The sequence below is a fragment of the Cuculus canorus genome, chromosome 1, assembly GCF_017976375.1.
Source record: "Cuculus canorus isolate bCucCan1 chromosome 1, bCucCan1.pri, whole genome shotgun sequence".
NCBI lineage: Eukaryota > Metazoa > Chordata > Aves > Cuculiformes > Cuculidae > Cuculus > Cuculus canorus.
This window is the reverse complement of record NC_071401.1, coordinates 8,951,191-8,972,934: the sequence shown is the minus strand read 5'-3', so window position 1 is coordinate 8,972,934 and position 21,744 is coordinate 8,951,191. Positions and strand designations below refer to the sequence as shown.

General features: G+C 37.4%; 1 protein-coding gene across 1 annotated transcript in view; it reads left to right on the top strand.

Moving 5' to 3' along the window:
- ARHGAP42 (Rho GTPase activating protein 42) overlaps positions 1–21,744 on the top strand; it is a 161,692-nt gene that overhangs the window by 105,386 nt on the left and 34,562 nt on the right. The window contains exons 6-11 of the mRNA XM_054074108.1: positions 1,874–1,984; positions 8,985–9,089; positions 13,359–13,488; positions 16,973–17,073; positions 19,607–19,716; positions 21,350–21,428. Of these exons, the coding sequence (XP_053930083.1) occupies positions 1,874–1,984; positions 8,985–9,089; positions 13,359–13,488; positions 16,973–17,073; positions 19,607–19,716; positions 21,350–21,428 (636 nt within the window). The remainder of the gene's footprint in view (positions 1–1,873; positions 1,985–8,984; positions 9,090–13,358; positions 13,489–16,972; positions 17,074–19,606; positions 19,717–21,349; positions 21,429–21,744) is intronic.

Sequence of the window (21,744 nt, the reverse complement as noted above, 5' to 3'; positions counted from 1 at the left end):
TGAAAGTTGATTTAGTCTCTGTACAGTAGTGATGATTATAGCCGTAATTCAGGAACCCATCCGTATTTGAGGTGGCACTTGGGTGTCGTAATTATCATTAGAACTACAATCTGCTTGAATGCTGTTCAGAATAGAGATAGATTTAATTAGGTTTTTAAATACTTTTTCTGAGTCAAAGCCTGAAGGAGCTCATTCCTCAACTATATTCTACTATTTGCTTACATTTAAGTGTGAGACCAGAGGTCTGTCTCAAGTGCTTACTGACTGTCCTTCTGCGAGGAAAACCTTGCTGGATCATGTCACAAAGTGGTGGCACTTGGTTCTGTTCAGCTATGTAGCATTGCCTTTGTGTTATGTTTTTTTTGTGAAATAAACCAATTAACACAAAGTATCAGAGAAAACAGTAGATGAATACACTGTATGAATGACATATGGCAGAGTCAATTCTGTGGTAAGACATTTGATTATTTGGATTTTGAGTGCTTGATTTCTGCTTCATAATATTAATTTTTGTGCTTAATTTCCTGATTAAGGAAGGAAATACTAGTACTGAATCATTTGAAAAATATTGTTGAAGACCATGCTTTGAAATAGGGCTAGAACACTGCGCTGGGGAAGTAGACTATATTGTTAAGTGCCTGTGCAGCCAAATCACAATAGTACATGTCCTTGACTAAAGAAGTGATGTTAATTATATATGGTGCTATTGATGAACAAGGCCTGCCTGAAGGAAAACACTGAGTTTTTGTGGTTGTACTGTTAAAAATACTAAACCTCTTTTATGATGTATTTGCTATTAAGCGAAGGATAGAACTAGAACTAAGGTTTTTAATTTTCCTCTATTAGTGATTTTTAATGCCAGAATTGAACTAGAGAATATAATGAAGTAGACTTCTGTATTTTAACTGGCATATGTCAAAAATAGCTGAACTGGTTTTACTCATATTACTCATATTGCTAAAATTTCTTTTTTGACCTAAGACTATAACCTAACTAATGCAGCCTAAAAGGGCTTGAGAAAATGATTTGTTACCAAGAAAGATGAATTAAAATGAAATATGCATCTTCTCTTTAGTCATTATCCACATACTACATTGCTTTAGTCTATTAAGTCCTTCTCCCATGGCTTGTTTAAATTGAGGATAAAAGCATATTACTCCTTATCAGATGATAAGAATTCAATCTTTGGTTGTTTAGACTGAAGACTTTTTTTTGGTACTAGACCTTCATGTTGGGTGGTATTCAAGAACTTCTGACAATCATTGCCTTGTAGTTCTTGCATTTGAAAATTAAAATGTGAACAAACATTGATTTATGAGGTTAAGAACTTAAATATGTTTATATTCCAAGAGCATGTGACTCATAGTATGAAATGAGTTGCAAAATGCCGTTGTTAAAGACAGTCTATTTAAGAAAGAAAATACCTTCTTGGTAACGTATTTGAAGCTGAGAGACAGGTGGGTTTCACTGCATGTGATACTCAGACATTTCAGCAGAAATATTAATGTTTTTATCCCTCCTTAATTCCAATCCTGTTCTATTTCTTTTTCTAAACTTTTACACACCACAGGCAGGGTTCCTGCTGCCACCTTTCTATGTTTCCCTCCAGGCTTTCCTAAAAACTAGAATATTAAAGTGCAAAAAGGAAGAGGAAATGAAAAGGGTAAGGTGAAGAGACATGAAGCTAAAGCATCTAACGTTAACTTCTTGAACTTTTGTTCAGCTATTTTAAGTAGGTATTATTTTCAGAAAGGAAATTGAACTCCATGAAGTTTGTAAAGTAACCTTATAGAAGATCTGTTTATTAATGACAAAATCTGTTTTTAAAGTAATCATGAGAGTAAACGAGTATTGTCTATATTTCCTCTTTTAGGCAGATACACAGATTGACAGAGAACATCAAAACTTTTATGAAGCATCTTTAGAATATGTTTTTAAAATTCAAGAAGTACAAGAGAAGAAGAAATTTGAATTTGTTGAGCCTGTAAGTTTTATGTTTTATTTTCATTTCATTTATTTTCATTTCATTCTATTTAAAACTAATAAAATATCTATTTTTCCTCCCTTTTTAAATTGTGGTTGCAGGTTGTTTGTATGTAGACAGACATTAAGATCTTGGCTTGTGTACTTTTTGTGTTCATTAAAGGTTTATGTAAGAGTATCATATCTACTGTGAAGTGAAATGTCTGATGACTTGGAGTGTGCATAACATTTTAATGAGACAACATGTAATGGATGTTTCCGAATACCATGGTTTCATGGCTGCAATTTTGAGCCATTAAATCCATTTTTTTATTTAAATACTCCATATATAGGCAGTGTATGCATATGTGTTTCCAAGCTATATGTGAAATAAAATGAAAAAACAGTTTCTCTCTAGGATAGATAAGTTTATTTTTTTATTGGTGGACTCATTTGTGTTTAGTTCACTTTGCTCATGAAATAAAGCATATGTTGACAGGCTATAAAAGAGGAAGATAAAGTTGTATTTCAAAGTCCATATTTAGATCTGGGATTTTCTCCTGGACTGTATTTGTGCCCTCCATCCCTGTCTTCTGTGTCCATCAGTACCAAAAGCTGCTTCAATATGTTGTGCTAGCGTATTTCCGTGGCGTATTAGCAGTATTACTACTGTTCATGTCATGGCAGGGCTAGCTTGCCAGTTGTCTTATTTAGCTAGTACCTGTAGCCCTTGACAGAGAACTTCCACTTTCACCTGTCCCTTCCTATTAAGCATACTGAGCACAGCAGAGCATCAGTTGTGAGAGCAAGATGACAAGTATAACTTTTTCTCCCTCTCCCCACCATCTTGCAGCTTCATTGTGATTAACTGAAGCAGCACTCTTGACTGTAAACCAGGTTGAATTACATCTCTAACTCCCAATGTCACCAAGAAGAGCTGCTCAGTTGCCTTCTTTCCATGAGATGAGAATGTATTGTGTAATGAATATTTGACATTGATGCAAACTAATGAACCTGGATTTAGCAAGCAGTACTTACAGAAATCCTATCTTTATGGCACACAGCTGCCAAATATTGGATACTAAAACTTTGCTCAGATTCCTAAATAAGAACATTTTTCTACCTGTCACAGATTAATCCAGAGTGTCTCTCTCTGTCTACTTCTGCAAAACTCTCACATCCTGGAAAAATCTAGCAATCTTGACCTAGCTGTGACCCTAGTATAGGAGGCTTTATGCTGCTTTAAAATAATAGAAGCTTTCTGTATTGAGAAGACTTTGTACATCAGGAAATATTATTGTGCAATTGTGTGTTGTTAGAATAGAGCATCTTTCATACTATGTGCTAGACAGACAGGAAAATAAATTTGATTTTATATATTTTAGCTGGAGATATTGAGCTTTATTGTTTTGACCAGGACCCGTTCCCACACTATGCCAGCAATCGCAGCAGCAGCTATGAATTACAAAAATTAAAAAGCAATATGTCAATTAATCAGTGCTGATACTGAGCAAACAAGCAGGGGAGGTTACTGGTAGATTCAGTCATGTGGACCTGGGTATTTTTGTTACCAGATGTAGACATCCGGTAGGCAAAATACACCTTTGAGTGGATCAGTTGCCACCCTGTGTTAGAACAGTAGGCATTTTAGCCATGTATGCTGTTTGTTGCACATAGGTATGGGAACTACTCTGATGACTGAGTAATGATAGTCCTTGCAGGCAGTGTCTTCTAGATCCAGATGTGATTTTTTTATAATAAATATGAATATACATTGAGCTAAAATTACAACATCAGATATAAAATTTTGAACCTTTAAAATTCTTAATTTTTTTGTTTCTAGTCTGTTGCATGCAACATGCTGGAGTAAAAGTCTTTGTTAAAATCCATAAAGCAAAATATGCCAAGTGAATTATAATACATGTCAGCAATACCATGAAACAAAGGCGAAAAAATGTTTTCAGAATAGGCTTTCTGAAAATGCATAGTTTATTTATGGAAGTGATGTTGGTATTCAGAGCATGTGATTCTAGATGCAAGTAGATGAGGACAAAGCCCAAAACTTTAAAATCACCTGTCAAAAGAATTGCCATATTGTTCATTTTCTACTCTGTGCTAGAAGGTGCCTGGTGATGCGTCTTATATAGACATTCCTCCATAGGAGCTCGGCTGGTTGCGAGGCCTTCTAGCACATGCGCTGCTTGTGCCTCTGATATATCAGCTCAGTGTCATGTCTCTGTAATTCTCAGTCTCATGTGTTACTAATAGAGTCTTTGAAGGAGAGTTTAATAAAATAAAAGGCTGTTAGTGCAGTGAAGGAGGAAATTGTGATGCCCATGTGGAAGAAAGGTAAATTTATGACATGAGGATAGAACTTGAACAGCAGATGATCTGCTGGAGCCTCTCCGAAGAACTCAGCTTTTCTATGCCAAAAGATAAAGATGGTCTGGGAACCAAAGTGGGAGAAGTAGCCTAGGAAAAATTGTCAGGTGGGCTACATCTGGGACAGTAGGACAGCAGAGGTTGCTAAGAGTGGAGGATGTTCCTTCCTCATACTCCGACTTTTGCAGCTGCTCCTCAAGGCCTAGATTTCTCTGCATTTTTTCTTAAGGAATCACTAATGTGTGCTAAAGTGTGAGTAACTGGCAGTGGTCCATTTGTGACCCTCCTAGATCTTGATTTTTCCAAGGAAAAAATAAGAAACTAAAGCTTTCCATACCAGTCATGGAGGTAAACTTTCTCTTAAGGACAAATTGGTGTTAAACTTTACAGCAAGAGAAGTAACAAAACAAAGTAAGTGACAATAATATCTGCTCCCAGGTTTGACCTTGTGGGCCCAGAGAAGATAGTGCAAAACAATGCAGATTTCTGAGGATGTTACAGTTGTTGGGAGAAATACAAACTCCTTCCTCAAGTTCCACTTTGTCCTTCAGCAATGCCAGGACTTCCTTAGCTTATAGGAACAAGGGCACAGAGCTCTGAAATGTGAGGCTGGTCCATTAAAAGTCGTCAAAGACCAGAAGTGTTTATTTAAAGAAGGGGGAAAAAAAAGACAAAAACCAAAACAGCAGCAAAACTCTGCCTGTAAATTGCATGCAGTTCCAGGAGACTTCACTGTGGACGTTAAACTCAATTTCCTCTTCTTTAGATTTTCTGCAATATTAACTACATTCACTTTAATCTGATGGATAAGTACCTTCTGGTGCTATCTACTTATAAATAAAATGAAGCCAGAGAGACAAGGACTTCTGGCTGATGTGCTGGAGGCCAAAGGTTAAATTCCTCTCCTATCCGAAACCAAAGTACAGTCTTCTTCCTGTGAGAATGAAATGACCAGGCAGTCTTGAGGTCACCAGCTCTACATAAAAATAAATAAAGTCTCAAGAAGTAGTTGGATTTTGTTTCAGGTTCTGTGTTGAAATCCTCGCGGCGCTGGTATAGTGAGTAGCATTGTATTACAGAGTTCAGACCTCACTTTTTATTGATGTGACTGATTCGATACTCGGATTGAAGTAGCTATAAGACACTAGTTGAAATGAAAAATTTCTGATATGAACACATCAGGCATTGTATTGTGATGTTTGCCACTTCTGTGCATGTGAAAACCACCTCAAACTACGTTCTGAAAATCTTTTTTGAAAAGGCTGATTTTTATTTCTTTATTATTTAATATGAATCTCTCAAATTATGAGAGTGCCTTTAGCAGCAGTGCCACTTGTAAACACCAGCAACAAGAAAAGCCCATTATAAGCAAAAGCCTAGGCCTTGGCGTTTGAATCTCCTCGGTGCAATGTTATGGCTGTACCTGTCCTGATGGAACTGGTTATGAAGGTGACTTAACAGCACAGTCCCGTTGGGCACAGGGCGTTTTCTGATCCCTGTTCTTCCACCAGTACTGACGTACATAGAAGCAAATCCCATCCTCTGTGTCAGTTGTTGCAATGCTGGACTTGAGTAAGCTGGCCTAGGACTTACATAAAATAAATATATTTTTACTTTTCTTTTATTTCTGTTTTTTTAAGTGCTCAAACTATTCAACTAAGAGAACCTCAAGGCCAGATTCTCTGCAACACGCGATACCTCAGCAGTACTTTGAACAAAATGCAATCAGATTTTTGTCAGGTTTTTGGTTTTGTTTTTTTTTTGCTGCTACTGCTGGTTTTTTTTTTTGCTTTTTGATAAATTCAGCTTTGCTGCCATCTTGTGTTAAACATTTTCCTCCTCAGTATTTCTCAGAGTGCTCCATAAAAGCATTTTGTTTGGTGGAAAATGTTTTTCTTTAAGTACTGAAGCTGAAATTTAAGCTTCGTTTTAAGTTTATTGTACATTTCTCCAGAAATGCCCTTTAAACTGATCTTTAAAATGTAGGCATAAGCTGACATACTGAAACTTTCTCCCATTTGTTCTTTTACTGTCATTTTGGTGTGCTCTAGAACTCTGCTTTGGCTGCAGTTTTGCTGAGTGCTCATACTACTCCTGCAGTGTATTTTAGCTGATAGAGGTGGCTTTAGCAGCAGGCTCCTACTTGCTGGTAAAGTTTATCCACATTTTATTGACTGAACCAAGTCAGAGTATAAACACATACTGCTTTATCTGAAGGAGCTGTAGTTGGGCACACTGACTGGATAACTCAGTCTAGACTGTGGGCAGGCGCTTTGGACAGCTGGAGCCAGAGCAGACCTTTAGGTGTAATTTACTTATTTATTTTATATTTTATTCATAAAAATGGAAGATTTATTTTCCTTCTTTTCTTTTAAGTAATTATTTCTAGAACTACATTGTAAACTTTAAAATTATAGAGCTTTTTCTATCCATTTACATAACTGCAACTTTTTAAGGTATGTTGTATTTGGACCTTCTTCAGAACCACTTGAATCAAGCAATAAGAGATTTTCAGGGCCAGGTCCTTAGCTGAGGTAATGATTTCAGCTGGGCAGATGATCGTGTAAAGCTGAGAAAATCTACACAGGCTGTGGAGCCCTTCACTTGACTGTGTTATCTTCATTTTTTGATGGTGGGATGAGGTTCAAGAATTCACACCTATTGTAGAGGCCCCGCAGAAAGCAGGTTTTATGCACAAAGATCTTCTCAGATCTTCATTCTTAGTGACTGACTTACTGGACAATCATTGGCTTTCAGCACCTCTGCCTGTTCAGGTTTTCATCTGATCCCACAATACCAGTAAAAAACAAGGGGGAAGTTCTTCCTCTAGCCCCGCATTCACACTTCTAGTTGTACTGGCACTGATAGTCTGTCAGCCTTGAAATAATTTGACTTACTAATGCAGCAGAACAGGAGGCTTCCCAAGGCAGAGGTGCTTACCGAAGGGCTCAGTGATGCCACAGCTGACACAAGGAGCTTTGGGATGTGTGACAAAGCTGAAGGGGAAAAGATGAGGAATGGGAAGGGGAGACCAAGACTTCAGTCTGGTAACAGTAAGTCATTATATTAGATCCTCTGCCCAGAGAGTTGCCTTCTTGATCTCTCATCTGTCAAGCTGTGGAAGTTTGCCCGTTAAAGGGTGTGGAATGTCTTGCGATGCTGGAATGGTTGGGGCTCTGTTTTAGCTATTCCCCTGAAATATAGGTGTTAATTTAGTACTGCAGTCACTTAGTGAACAATAAGAACGAGGGAGATGGAGTGATTTAAATACATTTCTTCAAGTAGGGCTGAGTGTAAATTTAAAGAAAACATAAACATAGTAAAAGCTCCATTTTTAAGCTGTTTCATTTACAACAATCTATGGTACTGGTAAGACAAAGAAAAGTGGATTAAATTTGAGTGATGGCATTTTTATTGCCTGAGTCTAGGCTACTTCAGTAGTCAATGGAGAGAGAGAAGTGTTTTCCTTGGATCCTGAAAGAGAAGTTGGAAAAAGGAAAAAATATTATGCTCTTGAATAACTGTGGTTTTTGCTGAATTAGGAGACAGCCTGGACAGCCAGTTTTTTAGCCTAGGTGATTAGCTCTTCAGTGGCCGTTAATATTAAGATAAATCTCTCCTGTTGTTATATCTTTTGTTATGGTATGTCCAAGTCAATAACTCTTTTTTCTTGTTTTCCTTACTTGGTTGTATCTAAGCTAAATTATATACACAAAGAAAATAGTGCTAGTGAAATATTAAATGCCTCTTATTTAAATGCAGGTGAGAAGACTTATAACAGTGTCAAAACATTTTTTAAAAATTTAGAATAGAATAAGTTAGAAGGCTTTTAAATTTAATAGGTGTTAGGAATGCATTAATTCAACAGCTAAATAAGCATTCAGAAAGTCTACTTGCACTTTTTATTACTTAAACATTTTTAAAATGAACTTTAATAAGGATTTTCAACTGGATGCATGCAAACTTCAGCTACCCTGTTGGAGGCAGTCACGGACATACCAGATAGTTTGCATTTTGTTTGTAGCAGGAAGGACTAGTCTGGATTTCTTGTGTTATATTAAGCTGTCCACAACATACTTTCAAGAGTCTCATTTGTGGAAAATAGGTCATAGCCTAAGCAATTACTATCAAGAAAGTGAAAACATATTTTGAAGGAAGAAAAAGCTCCCCTTGAATTCTGACAGCAAGAACTTGGAAAACACTCGCCATCAAAGACTCCAGCTGAAATACTGGATAAAACTACTAGGACACTGAATTAAATAATTATGAAAATGACAACCTCATGATGCAAAAAGCTGTGTAACACCTCTCTTTCTTAAGGTCTGAGCATGGAGTCCTTGTTCAGCAAAGCCTATGTTATTATGAGTAATGAAAAATTAGTGTTCCATACTGAGAATTTTTTTTTGCTGATGGTTTGCCATGCTTTGCTGCTGAAAATTAGTGGAAAATCAACTGTCCTTAGTTTTTGCTTTCTAATATTCACCTGAATAGAAAAAGTGTGTAGCAGTTCTTAAGGATTATCTTTTCACTATCATAGGCAATACCTATTCCATATAATTTAGTGTATGGTCTGTTTGTGTAATATAGCATTAAGACCACATGTTAAAAATCTATAATGTTTCTCAATTTTGCCTTTTCAGCTCTTGGCCTTTCTTCAAGGATTATTTACATTTTACCATGAAGGATATGAACTGGCTCAGGAGTTTGCACCATACAAGCAGCAGCTGCAGTTCAATTTGCAGAATGTAAGAATGATTTGTATTTACACCATTTTGTTTGTTAGTTTTGTAATATTAAAGTAGACTCATAGCACTTTCTTGGAACTCTAAAACTTTCAGTATTTCAGTAAGCAGAAATCAAATTAATATATGAATAGGCAAAAATTATTTTTAGTAATGTTAATGTAATGAAGATTCCTGTCAACAAATAACTTCAGAAAAATTAATCTTCAGATAGTTATATTATGATTGCCAGGTCAAAATTTTGAGAGCAAGAACCAGAAAAGCAGGATAGTGGACAAGTTTTGATTAGAAAATTCAGTAGTCCAGATAGCTTTAAGCAGGTGTAAGTGCTTTCTTGGAGTGGGGCCTGTCTTCTGGAGTAAGTGGATGTCCCAAAAATGCTCCAGTATAGAACAATGCAGTTTGTTTCTTTAAGATCAGATTGCTACAAAAAGCTTCTCCTGCTTTTTGCCAGCTTCCCGCTGTATATGAAGCATACTTGGGAGGCCATTCTCTGGCTGTTCTCTGGGGCATCAAAGAACTGGTGGGTCCGTCCTCCACAGTGAGCAGCTCTCGCTGACGTTAAATTCCACCAGAAGAAAGGATCTGTTATTTACATAAAGAGTTACTCTCAAGTGAGCAGATGAATCTTTTGCTGTAGGTTGGTCTGAATTTGGTAGTAAGAGCCATACAAGGTTAATGGTGCCCAAAAGTTTCTTAGCTTTCACAAATAACAAAAATGCATTTACTCAACATACTTTTCCATTCATCATAACTGCTGTATACAAGTGTATAGTTATTTCACTGTGTACTGTGTAACTCGGATATTGCACTTCCAAGGACATACAAGTAAGTAGATACAAAACATCTTTACACTTGATTTGCATTAGAATCACTGTAACATGCTTCTAAGGAAAAAAAAAACGGAGTTTAATCAGTTAATATTGGGCCAGTCCTATATTTTTCATGACAAGTAATTCCAGAGTTCAGAACAAATTAAAGAAAAGTGAAGGAATTCTATCATGCCATCATTTCCTCCAGGTGCTGCTTTTTTGGGGTGACTCCATTTCTTTTCTATTTTATTCTGTCAAGAAAATCTGCTCACTCATCAGACATTTTTGTAGCTCTGCTAGAATCACAGAATCATAGAATCATAACACTTTACAAGATCTAGCATCAGCTTTTGTAAATAGTGCCATGGCTACTGAACTTAGGGAGTATGAAACAGATCTGGGAGTACAAGAGCACCTTAGTGTGCTCAGCTGCTCTGTGTGAGTTACTGGAAAACAAAACGCTGGCATTTTCCCAGTAGCGTCTTGCTGTTAGAGAGGCATATGTTGGCTTGAAATTGGAAGATGGCGTTGCCTTAGCATTGTTAATGTAGATCTGCATTCTTAGGAGTACTGAACTCTTCCAGATTTTGCTGCAGTTAAACATGCCTGGAGAAGAGGAGGCTGAGGGGAGACCTTATTACCCTCTACAACTACCTGAAAGAAGGTTGTGGAGAGGAGGGAGCTGGCCTCTTCTCCCAAGTGTCAGAGGACAGGACAAGGGGGAATGGCCTCAAGCTCCGCCAGGGGAGGTTCAGGCTGGATATCAGAAAAAAATTCTTCATGGAAAGAGTCATCGGGCACTGGAACAGAACTGCCCAGGGAGGTGGTCAAGTCACCTTCTCTGGAGATGTTTAAGGAACGGGTGGATGAAGTGCTGAGGGGCATGGTTTAGGGAGTGTTAAGAATGGTTGGACTCGATCCGGTGGGTCCTTTCCAACCTAGTGATTCTGTGATTCTATGATTCTATGTGCAGTAGACCTCCATAGCCCCCTCCCTTTTTATGTCTGTTGTCCATGTGTATGTATTGATTTCATTTAAAATTCTGCTTGGGGAAGTAAGGCAAAACCTCCTAGATTATTAACATTTTTCTTTTAGATTAAAATGCAAATCTTCTCTGGTTGTAGAACATTTCAGCTCCTTGTCCTTTTGAATTATGTATTTGCTACTTTCGGTTTGTTATTAAGACTGTTTCAGATAAAGGCACAAGGGGTCAGTGTTGCACAGTTTCAGTGAAAGTGTGAAAAATGTGTTGGTCCAGAGATTTATTTACTTTAATATAGCACGTTCTGAGAGGAGCATGACCCCACAGCACAGACCAAAAGTGGCATTGTAGACTTAGAGTATGTTAGTATCTTCTATGCGCATATCTATAGGAACAGAATTTTAAAGAATTTTTTTCCATTTCAATGTTCATTAAGAAATAGTTAAGCTTAATATCTTCTTAAATGTTATGTAAGTACAACTGGAAGCTGTAAATAGACTGCAGACGTTAAGGGAGATGTAAAGTAAGGCAGCAGGAACAATGTATTATGATTTTTATTATATTTATACATCAGAGAAACATATACATGAAGGTATAGTTTGATACAGTACATTATTCACTGCTTTTACACAGGAGTTTGACTTCTGGCTCCATATCTAAATCCACAGCTTCCTTGTGCTATACTTGTACTATGTACTGACTTGTCACTCAGACCATCACCCAACCTCAGACTGAAGTGAAACAATTTCTATAGGGAAAGATAAACTGAGGACAGTGTTCAGGACAAATTGCGTTCAGCTTGTCTGTTGTAGCTTTCCATTGTATTGTGTTAAGGTCTTGGAGAATGGTTGTTCTGAACTGCTGTTTCTGATCTTAAAATTGTCCTGTAGGTTAAAACAGGAGCAGTAACAGCTGTAAGAGTGACAGAACAGTGGCAGACCAGCAGCACTTAACAGGTCACCATGTTCTGACATGACCTCTTATCACCTTCAGTTTCAGCTGGCCGATCGCATACTTTGTATGTCCATTTAGCTTTGTTTTCTATAATTTGATTTAAAGTCCTGGCTGCTTAAAAGTAGTAATTAGAAACTTAATTGGCAAACAGAGATAAGCCCTCAAAATGGGGACATTCCTCCCTTCAATGGCATATCCCTCTTGAAGGTCTCAAAATGACCTCTGTTAAGTTCTGTCTGAACTGATAATTCACCCTAAGGATATAATCTGAAAAGTTCAGAGAAGAATTTTTATCTCCTTCTCTAACAATTGAATAATGTCTGTCTTCAAAAGGAAGATTTAACATGTGGATTATTGTATTACTGTGCAACTTCATGAATGGCCCACAAAAGAGGGAAGATATTCACTGAGTATAATGTCCTGAGAGTACCTTTCTGACGAGTCAGGATTAGAGTCTGTAAGATTACTTTCCTGAAACATTGCAATAATCTTTATTCTTTTCTCTAAGAAAAAGTGTTCAATGTCTGATATATTATTAGCAAGCTATCAAACCCCTGGCACCTCATAATAATTCTCCTCTACTCTACCGTGCTAGGTTTGTGGAGAGAAACCCTAGTCCCACTGAATTCCTAAGTATGCTTTATACATGGTGAGAAACTAGCAGACAGCAGGACGAGCTTTTGGTGGCAATCTGTGATTCCCACTGAATTCAATAGGAAAAAATGTCCATTTACATGCATGTAGATATTAGCAGGTATGAATAACCCAGCTTTGTACCTAACTGTTTGCTTAGCCAGATGCCTGGTTTTACCTATGCGATATTTAGGACAGACATGCTTCTGTCACAGTTCTGCCATTTATGACCTGTTTCTCACCTAGCATATTTATATTATAGTTAGCTGTTGTGTTTGTCCAGTCCTGTCAAAAAATGTTTGTGACAGTGCTGGTACCTGACTATTCTGAGGATCAGCAGCTGTGTGTTCCTGCAGATACGGATACACAGTACGTTTGTCTCTTCCACGTGTGGAGACCACAGCTGTCTAGAGGCTTTAGCCTGGCATTAACCCAAACCAGCGTTTTCTGCACTGTACTTCAAGTGATTCAGTGGGACGTATTACTCTAGGTTTGGAGCTATGCCGTCAGCAGCTTCTAGTTTAGCCTGGCTTCTGTCTGTGTATCTGACAGCAAAATACTGTGTAAGCATACCTAAAGATATAAAATTCTCTCCTTTCTAAGGTTAGTGACCTGCAGAAAAAGAAATGTTACTATTCTCAGCTATGTTTCCTTTACACTTGTGTGCTTAAGTTGAATTCTTCATTACTTTGTTATTCCTAGGTTTCTAGAAGTGTGTTATTCTTTATTGCCTTCCCCCCCGACCCTCACATCCTTTTGTGTCTCTGGCAAATGCTTCTTTTGGTCTCTGATACAGTCTCCTTGGCATTATTAGTAATTAGTTCTTTATTGTTGCTTTAGTAATTCATGAGACAACATGTTTTTTTGTTTGTTTCTTTTTCCTGCTTTTAGACCAGGAATAACTTTGAAAGCACTAGGCAGGAAGTGGAGAGACTCATGCAAAGAATGAAATCAGCCAATCAGGATTACAGACCGCCAAGTCAATGGACAATGGAAGGCTATCTTTATGTGCAGGAGAAACGTGAGTAAAACGGATGTGCATTTTATTTTTATTTGAAAGACATAGCAACAAATGCAAGGATGAGAAAATCATTTAGTTTAGCAGGACAACACAACATCTCCTGTACTTCCTTTGCCTGAGCAGGACCCATAGTTCACCTAGCAGGAGAAATTTCCACCTTGTACCAGGGATCTCTACTGACCCAGCCACCTTGTGTGTAAATACGTAATGGAAAACAAAGGTGTAGGAAGGAGGAAAATCATCTAAGTAAAGTCTGTCGGTTTCAGAATAGCTGCAAATCTTATGTTTTATTTGCTTCAAGACATATAAGAATGAAGTGGTAAACTAAACGGAGGAACAGAAGTAAAGTTGTCATAAGTGTCTGAAACTACATGCAACAGCCCAGCCATACATAATGTTATAAATGAAAACAGAAGCAGGAAATATGTCTTAAAGTCATATGAAAAAAATCAAAGCTATATATCACTTGAAGTATCAGTTGCCACTTTTCTTCACTCTAGCCAGTATAACAAACCAAGCCAAACCAGCTGTATTAAGCAGGATCATCCAAAATCCTCAGTAAAATAGTTTTCATTGCATTGGCTACCAGATTTGTATATTTATGTATTCATTTTTCTATTTGCTGTGGAATCAGCCTGACACTGGAAAAGTACACAGCAATGTTCTGAGATGATAACTCAAGAGACTACCTGGAGTTATATATAATCGATTTTCCAAATAGCATCATGAAATTAATCTCTATTCCATATGTGAACTAAAAGAAAGAAACCTCGATGCTTCTTATGGTTAATCTCTGCCACTTTTGCTCTCAATAGAACTGAAAGTTTTAAGACCTTTTATGTTTTAATTGCGTAATAATTATAAAAGAAACCTGTGTTAAGTGGAAATTACACTGAGCCCTGCTAATGGGGGAGCATTGGGCACATGCTGTGCTTCATTAACTAGTGAGAGGCCAACTTGACATCCTCTTACTGAAAAGAAATTCGTTCATTGGTTTATTCTGGAGTAAGAGTAACAGGGTCTGTAATCTCTGTGTCAGTGGAGAAGGTACTGGTTGTGCATTTCCTTGTCATGCAGGTTTACTTTCCTACTCCTGTCATCCTGTAGGCTCGTGTAATATTTTGGACAACTGGGTTAAATACATGCTATTCTTGAGAGTAAAACTAAATCCTGTATTTATTCACAATATCAATATATGTTCATGGTTGTAAATACATTTAAAAAAAAAAACAGCAGTAGGCTATAAATTGTTTCTATTCTGATGGACTGTCATGAGTAACAGACTTAAAGTTGCAATGTAGATTTCTGGCTTCAGTTTTTATTGAAAAACAATTTTTTTTCTAAAAGTGCCTAAAATCGCTCTGAGAGTCCTCATCCTTCTTGTAGAGGCTAAAAGAGTTATGAAAATCCATCAGCGGAAAAGCTGATTGTAGGTACGGAACAGCTACCATCTGAGGCCGAGTTCAAGTCATAACTTATTTTTCTGCAAAATGCAGGCAGTGGGAGAACTTTCTGTGGGTCAGCATGACAGTGTAAATTTCCCCATCAGTGGATTGCCAGACATCTGACATGCATAACTGCTACAACCTCTTAATTATCCATCACCTTGTGGGAAGCTACATTTAGAAGACAAAGCCGTTGTACCTATAGCAAAACTGCTCAGTTTGGTTTTTAACACCATCAGATCATCATTTAACTGTTTACATTTAACAACAAAAAAAAAAAAAAAAAAAAAAAAAAAAAAACCTTACATTCTTTTAACTCAGGGCTTTTTCATGTTAAAAAATTTTAAAAGGTCCACATATACCATACTTCCGAAACAATCAATATTGTATTTTTCCTATGAGTACCTCCCATTGAAATCAATTGGAAAATCACATGTTGCTTGAAAGTATCATATAATACTTTCTTATTCTGTATTTACACAGTTTTTACAATACTACATTAGATGTATATTAGTTTTTCAATGAAGCTGCAAAGAGGGGCCTTGCACAGAATATCCCACCCTCTGCGCTAAATTTCCTGGCTCCGAATAGGAAGAAGGTCCAGGTTACTTATTGACTATGTGTTACCTAGTGACCATAAATGCTGCCAGCACTGTTTATTAACCAGTGCAGATATAGCCATAATGTTCTGGCCCAAGGGGGAGCAGTCACAGTGTAAAAACCTGACTTATCCTATCCTCTGCAGTGCAACACTCCTCCAGATAGATATACCTAGCAAGAATCCAGGAGTTTATCTTGTTCTCTCTGCTACAGTGAAAAGATTATTTTTCCAGAAAATTGTGAGAGAATCTGACTGTACATCTAGGATGCAGAGAGAATTATTAAAATGGTGGGACGATTTACTCTGTGTTGTCACAGCAAAGAACACATTGTAAATGCCTGTATCTAAGCTAGGTTAGCAAGCAAAGATTTAAATAGCATTGAGCTTAAGGGAGTTTTGTGTTTAGACCCACTAACGGTTCACAGCAATGCCTGAGCAAAGCTCTGGGCAATCCAGAGTGAAAAATTCTTCTCCATCAGAAATCCTTTGCTGTAGGATTAAATAGTTAGTGTGGTGTAACGACTCCAGGATAAGACACACAGTCACTTGCTTGGGGAATCACTGTAAATTTCACGTGTGGCTATCTAAATCAAAGTCTAGTGAATCCCTAAGAACATTATACTTTGGTATCGTGAGTGTGTCGTGTTGTCAGTTTGTGGACACTGTCAATTATATGACACTGTTACAGCCACCTCTTCCCCAGCAGGACCCCTTCCAAGACATAAAGACTGATGTTTCTTGCTGACAGTGCCACCTCTGCAACGCAGTGTTTTATCTCTCATCTCTAAAACACAATTGCTTTAGAGTGCACTGTTCCTTTCCTTCCTTTCCTGTAGTAAAATCACCTATCCGTGTTCAACTACATGAGAGGAAATCTATCACTGAACCAATGCCATTTTACCCACTCTCTTAAGGTAACAGGTAGAAGAACAGAGTTCCTATGGTATTACCAAAAGCATTTTTGACAAGAACTCTAAATGTAAAAGAAATGCACTCTGATTTTACTTCATCCAGTTTTCTGAATCTAATAATAAACTTCAAGGTTTCCCTGAGAGAAAGAATGCAATACTCAGTCCTCATGCTTCGCTTGGGTTGATAAAATCTTCGACTGTATTTTCTAGGCAGAAAGCGCCCGGGATCTTGCCCATCTCCTGCATATTTATCCTAATAAAATGTTGTTACCAATCCAGTTGCCAAAGAAAATTGATCTGGAATTCTGGGCAACTGTTGAGAATGAGTTTTTAAACAAATTTTAGATGAATCATTAAGCTGCAATGTTTGAAAGTTATACCTGAACAATATGTTCAAATTCAAAAACTAGGGGAGATTTTGTAGGCTATATGTGGGTGCTGTTATGTTTCATTTCTATCTAATTCCAACTTACATAGTGATGAAATGGTAAAATAATTATCTTTAATACTATCTCTCTTTAATCTAGGACCTCTTGGATTTACATGGGTAAAACATTACTGCACTTACGATAAAGGAACAAAAACATTTACAATGAGTATAGCCGAAACAAAATCTGGTGGAAAAGTGGTAAGTTGCACATACATGAATATGTATATGAACTGTATAATCTGTCTTTTACATTAAGCATTCAGGAACTGTTAAAAAACAAAAAACTGGTGAACAAAGCATAAGGCTGTTTTCATGCATGAAGCGGTGAGTGTCTTACAGATAAAGTAAATACTTAAATTTATTTATTTTATAACCTGTAAACCACGCATTAAATAACTACAATAATGCGGTGGAGACAAACGCATAGGAAATCTATCACATTTGCACAGAATAATAGGATGGATCAGGTTTGGAAGGGAGCTCTGAAAATCACCTAGTTTAATTTTCATGCTCAGTGTAGGGACAACCAGAGCAGATTAGCAAGGCCTGTGTCAAGTCAGATTTTAGATGTTTCCAAGCATGGAGACTTCACAGCCTCTGTGGGCAACCTGGCCACCTTAAAAAAGCTTTTCTTAAGTTTAAATGGAATTATCAGTATTTCAGTTTGTGCCCATTGCCTCTTGCCCTTTCACTGGCCACCACTGAGAAGAATCTGATTCAGCCTTCTTTACTCCTTTCGATCAGGTATTTATAGATAAATGACTGCTATTATCTCTCTTCTCCAGGCTGAACAGTCACAGCTGTCGCAGCCTCTCCACATATGATGGATACTCCAAGTCCTTAATCACCTTGGTGGCCCTTCGCTGGACTTGCTCCAGTACATCCCTGTCTCTCTTATACTGAGATGCCCAGCACTGGACACAGCACTCCAGATGTGTCTTACTAGTGCTGAGCAGAGGGGAAGGATCACCTCCCTTGACCTGCTGGCAACACTCTGCCTGATGCAGCCCGCGAAGCTGTTGGCCTTCCTTGCTGCAAGGGTGCATTGCTGGCTCATGGTTTGTTGTCCACCAGGATCTGCAGGTCCTTTTCCATCCAGTCAGCCTAAATGTGTCTTGGTGGCCGGGGTTATTCCTTCCCAGGGGCAGGAGTTGACATTTCCCTGTGTTGCACTTCAAAAACATCCCTTTCTGCACCTTTCTCCTGCTCTTTTTGTAGTTCCTTCTGTGTGGCAGCACACCAGTCTGGTCTATCAACCAGTCCTCCAGTTTTGTATCATCTTAAAACATGCTGAGGCTGCATTCTGTCTCATTGTGGCATCCGTCTGGACTTCCACTGTGAGCTCAGTAGTTGAGCTAGTTTTCAGTTCACCTCACCATCTACTTATCTAGACTGTACTTCACCAGTTTGGCTATGAGGGTGCAGTAGAAAACATCCTGTTGTAGTGTCAAAAGGCTGGCAAAGATGAGACAGATAATGTTCATTGTTCTACTCTCGTCAACTGAGCCACCTCACATTGTAGAGAGCTATCAGATTGGTCCTGCATGATTTTTCCTTCATTAAATTCATGTTGACTACTTCCAGTAACCTTATTGTCCTTAATAAGTTTGGAAATGCTTTTTAGAATTATTTTCTCTATCACCTTCTGAGAGATCGAGGTGATACTGACTGGCCATATCCTTCTTGATCTTCTTGAAAGCAGGAGTAACATTTTTTTTCTCTGATTCCTCAGAAATTCTGCTGATTGCATCAGCCTTTCCAACATTATAGAGAGTGACTTCACAATGATGATGGCAAGAACTAGGAGTTAGTCAACTTCATTTTTTAGAAATGTTTTTATGTGTGTGTAAGAGTGGACAGAATTATAGGATATTCATTCTAGCATGTAACATAAATTCATGTTATATATGCAGATATTTGTAAAGTTTGGGATTTAAGGAGTTTTCTGAAATAAAACTTAATAATTAAATAACAAATATGTGACAGGAAGCTAGTAACTGTAGTCTTAGTTGACAAATAAAAAGAATACTATATACGAGGTCCAACACAAAAACCAATCGAGACTAACCCTATCTCTCTGAGCCAGGAGTGGGAGAGTGGAGATGAGGATGATTACAGAACCTGTTCTAGCCTGTCATAGTGAGACAGGGCTCAGCTCAGTCACTTCACTCTGTACGAGTGGACACATGTTCAAATACAGACATTTTCTTACCCTCAGTCCGAAAATGTCGACGTGCAAGAGTGAAGAGCAAGTTAACATTGAGTTTCTTGTGAAACTGAAGAAATCTTTGGCAGAAACATTTTAGTTATTGACTAAGGCTTATGGTGCAGGGTGTGTGTCTCGTGAATGCACTTTTGAATCAGTGCTCAAAGGAACCCATTTTTTGTCGGTAGAAGGTATAAAAGCAAAAATGACAGAGACCCTCAATAGCCTTTCAGACAAAGAATTGCAGAATTGCTTTGAACATTGGCAGCATCCTATGCAGCTGTTTGTCGATGCAAAAGGGAGCTATTTTGAAGGTGATTGTAGTTAATTTTCTTAATTTGTTAAATGAAAAGAGTTACAGGCACAGTCTTGATTTTTTTTGTCAGACCCCAGATGTTCGTAACTAATTTTATTCACCTATTTTAAGGCATATTCTTTGATACTGTTCATACAGTTACTTCAGATGTGAAGCCAATGTATGCCAGCATACTGTCCATGCTAATTTTGTGTTGTTTTGTTTTACAGAATGGCCTTGTCACGAGCTCACCGGAAATATTCAAGCTAAAATCTTGCATCAGGAGAAAGACAGATTCAATTGACAAACGCTTCTGTTTTGATATTGAAGTTTTTGAGAGGTTTGAATTTATTTAATTGTGTTAACAATATGTGTGTAATTAAAAATAGAATCACTTGCAACCAATATATAATAATTACTCCTGTAATAGGAACACATATTTCTCAATATGCTTGTATCCAGACAAACCAGGCAATTTTCCAACTGAAATATTAAGCAGTAGTCACAATAGAAAGAAGGAAAAAAATTAGTTTCTATTTCTAAAATGGTTTTGAGAGAAAAAGTCCTGCTTAAGAATCTGTGGGTAGTAGCAAGGTCAAATATTAAAATGGAAATAAAATTAGGCTTCAAGAAAACAGAAAAACAATTACACATCTTAATCTGGATTAATCTTTTTATACTTGCAATAGTAGATAGTAAACAAAACACTCAGTTTGGCCTTTTTATGTATAATGGCAGGGCTTGCTCCTCCTTAAATGATTTGGTGTCTGTCTGTGAACACACATTTTGATGTTGTATATTGTCCAGTAGCTTTCTTGCATGGTTTTTAAATACTAGGTGGCAATGTAGGTCTTTTAGAGGAGGTAGGAAAGGTATAAAAATATTTTTATAGTGGAAGGTATAGGTAAGGTATAAAAATATTTTTATAGTGGAAGATGAATACCTGGTAAAACCTATGGTGTCTTTTACTTGTGAACCTACCATGGGAAAATCAGAGTTTTGGACAATCCGCTGAGTGTTTTGAGCAGATACACTACAGTGGTGGGAGAGCAAGACTTTTTAAAATGTACTGTCTTGGAGGCATTCTGTGTTGAAAAACCAGTGAATTAATTTCAAAGCATTTCTTTAAAGAACTCATTTGCCTGTGATCACAAATGGAGACTAATTCTTTGTATATATATATCTGTTCATATAATTATTTCTGAAACAAAGATCAAAATTGGTTCCCTCATCCCTTCACTGATTCCTGTGACACTCTTCATGCAGCGTCAAAGCTTCATCATCAGAGAGGATATGCCACTTCTTTAACTTCTGTCATAGCGATTAGAGCACAGCCAGCAGAAAGAACATTCTTTTCAATCCTGTCAAATAAAAAAAATCCTCAAACATGGCAGTACTCATCTCAACTGGCTTTATATCTCTGTACTTAAAATACTATCTCAAATCTCTCTTTTTAGGCAACAATTTTAGGTCACATGTCTTTTGACCAACTTTGAATGTCTCTTTTAGTATTTGATGACTTTTAGATGAAAAGAACCTACTTCTCTTCATTTGCTATGAAAGGAATATAGATAACCAGTGCAGGCATAGAAACATTTAGTCAAATTCAGCTGTTCTATCTTGCCCTTAAGTTTTCCACCCTAAACCTCTCCCCAGTGAAAAATGGGCTGTATTGAATCCTGTTTGCAGGTGTGTAACTCTTCTTGCAGCATGGAGATGCCTCACATCAATTGAAGGGTTGTAGCACTTAGAACTAGACATCTAAAATTAGGTGTTGCAGTACTGCACCCTTTAAAAAACAGAATTGTTTTTAGATCTACCTCAAAGTTATTTTGTCAGAAGCTATCAATTTTCTTTAATTTCTCTCTGTTTTTTATGTATTCACTTCATGTCAGTATGCATTTGGATTCTGACTTCGAATACTGTCTGAGAAAAACAAATTAATAATCAGTAAGTGTATATGTTTTTAACAGACCTGGGATCATCACGCTGCAAGCCTTTTCAGAATCCAACCGAAAACTTTGGCTTGAAGCTATGGATGGAAAGGAACCAGTAAGGATGTTTTTTTCATTTTCTTTTTGTTTTGCAATTTTGTGGCACACGTATTAAAGAAAGAAGCTAGTATGCCTTTCAGGTACTCTGTTACAGTGCAGGCAAATACAGCTCTGTTCTTTGTGGGACACGATCACAAATAGACAGTGAAGATGGGTACCAAGTAGAAAAGTGGAATTATTAGTGAATTTAAGCCTACTATTTTATCTTGGGATATTTAATGTTTAAGTAATATGATTGCATAATCTCTAATAGGATTCATTGTTTAGATAACATTTGTGAAGTGGTAGTTTCTGCTCTGGTAAAAACAAATCAT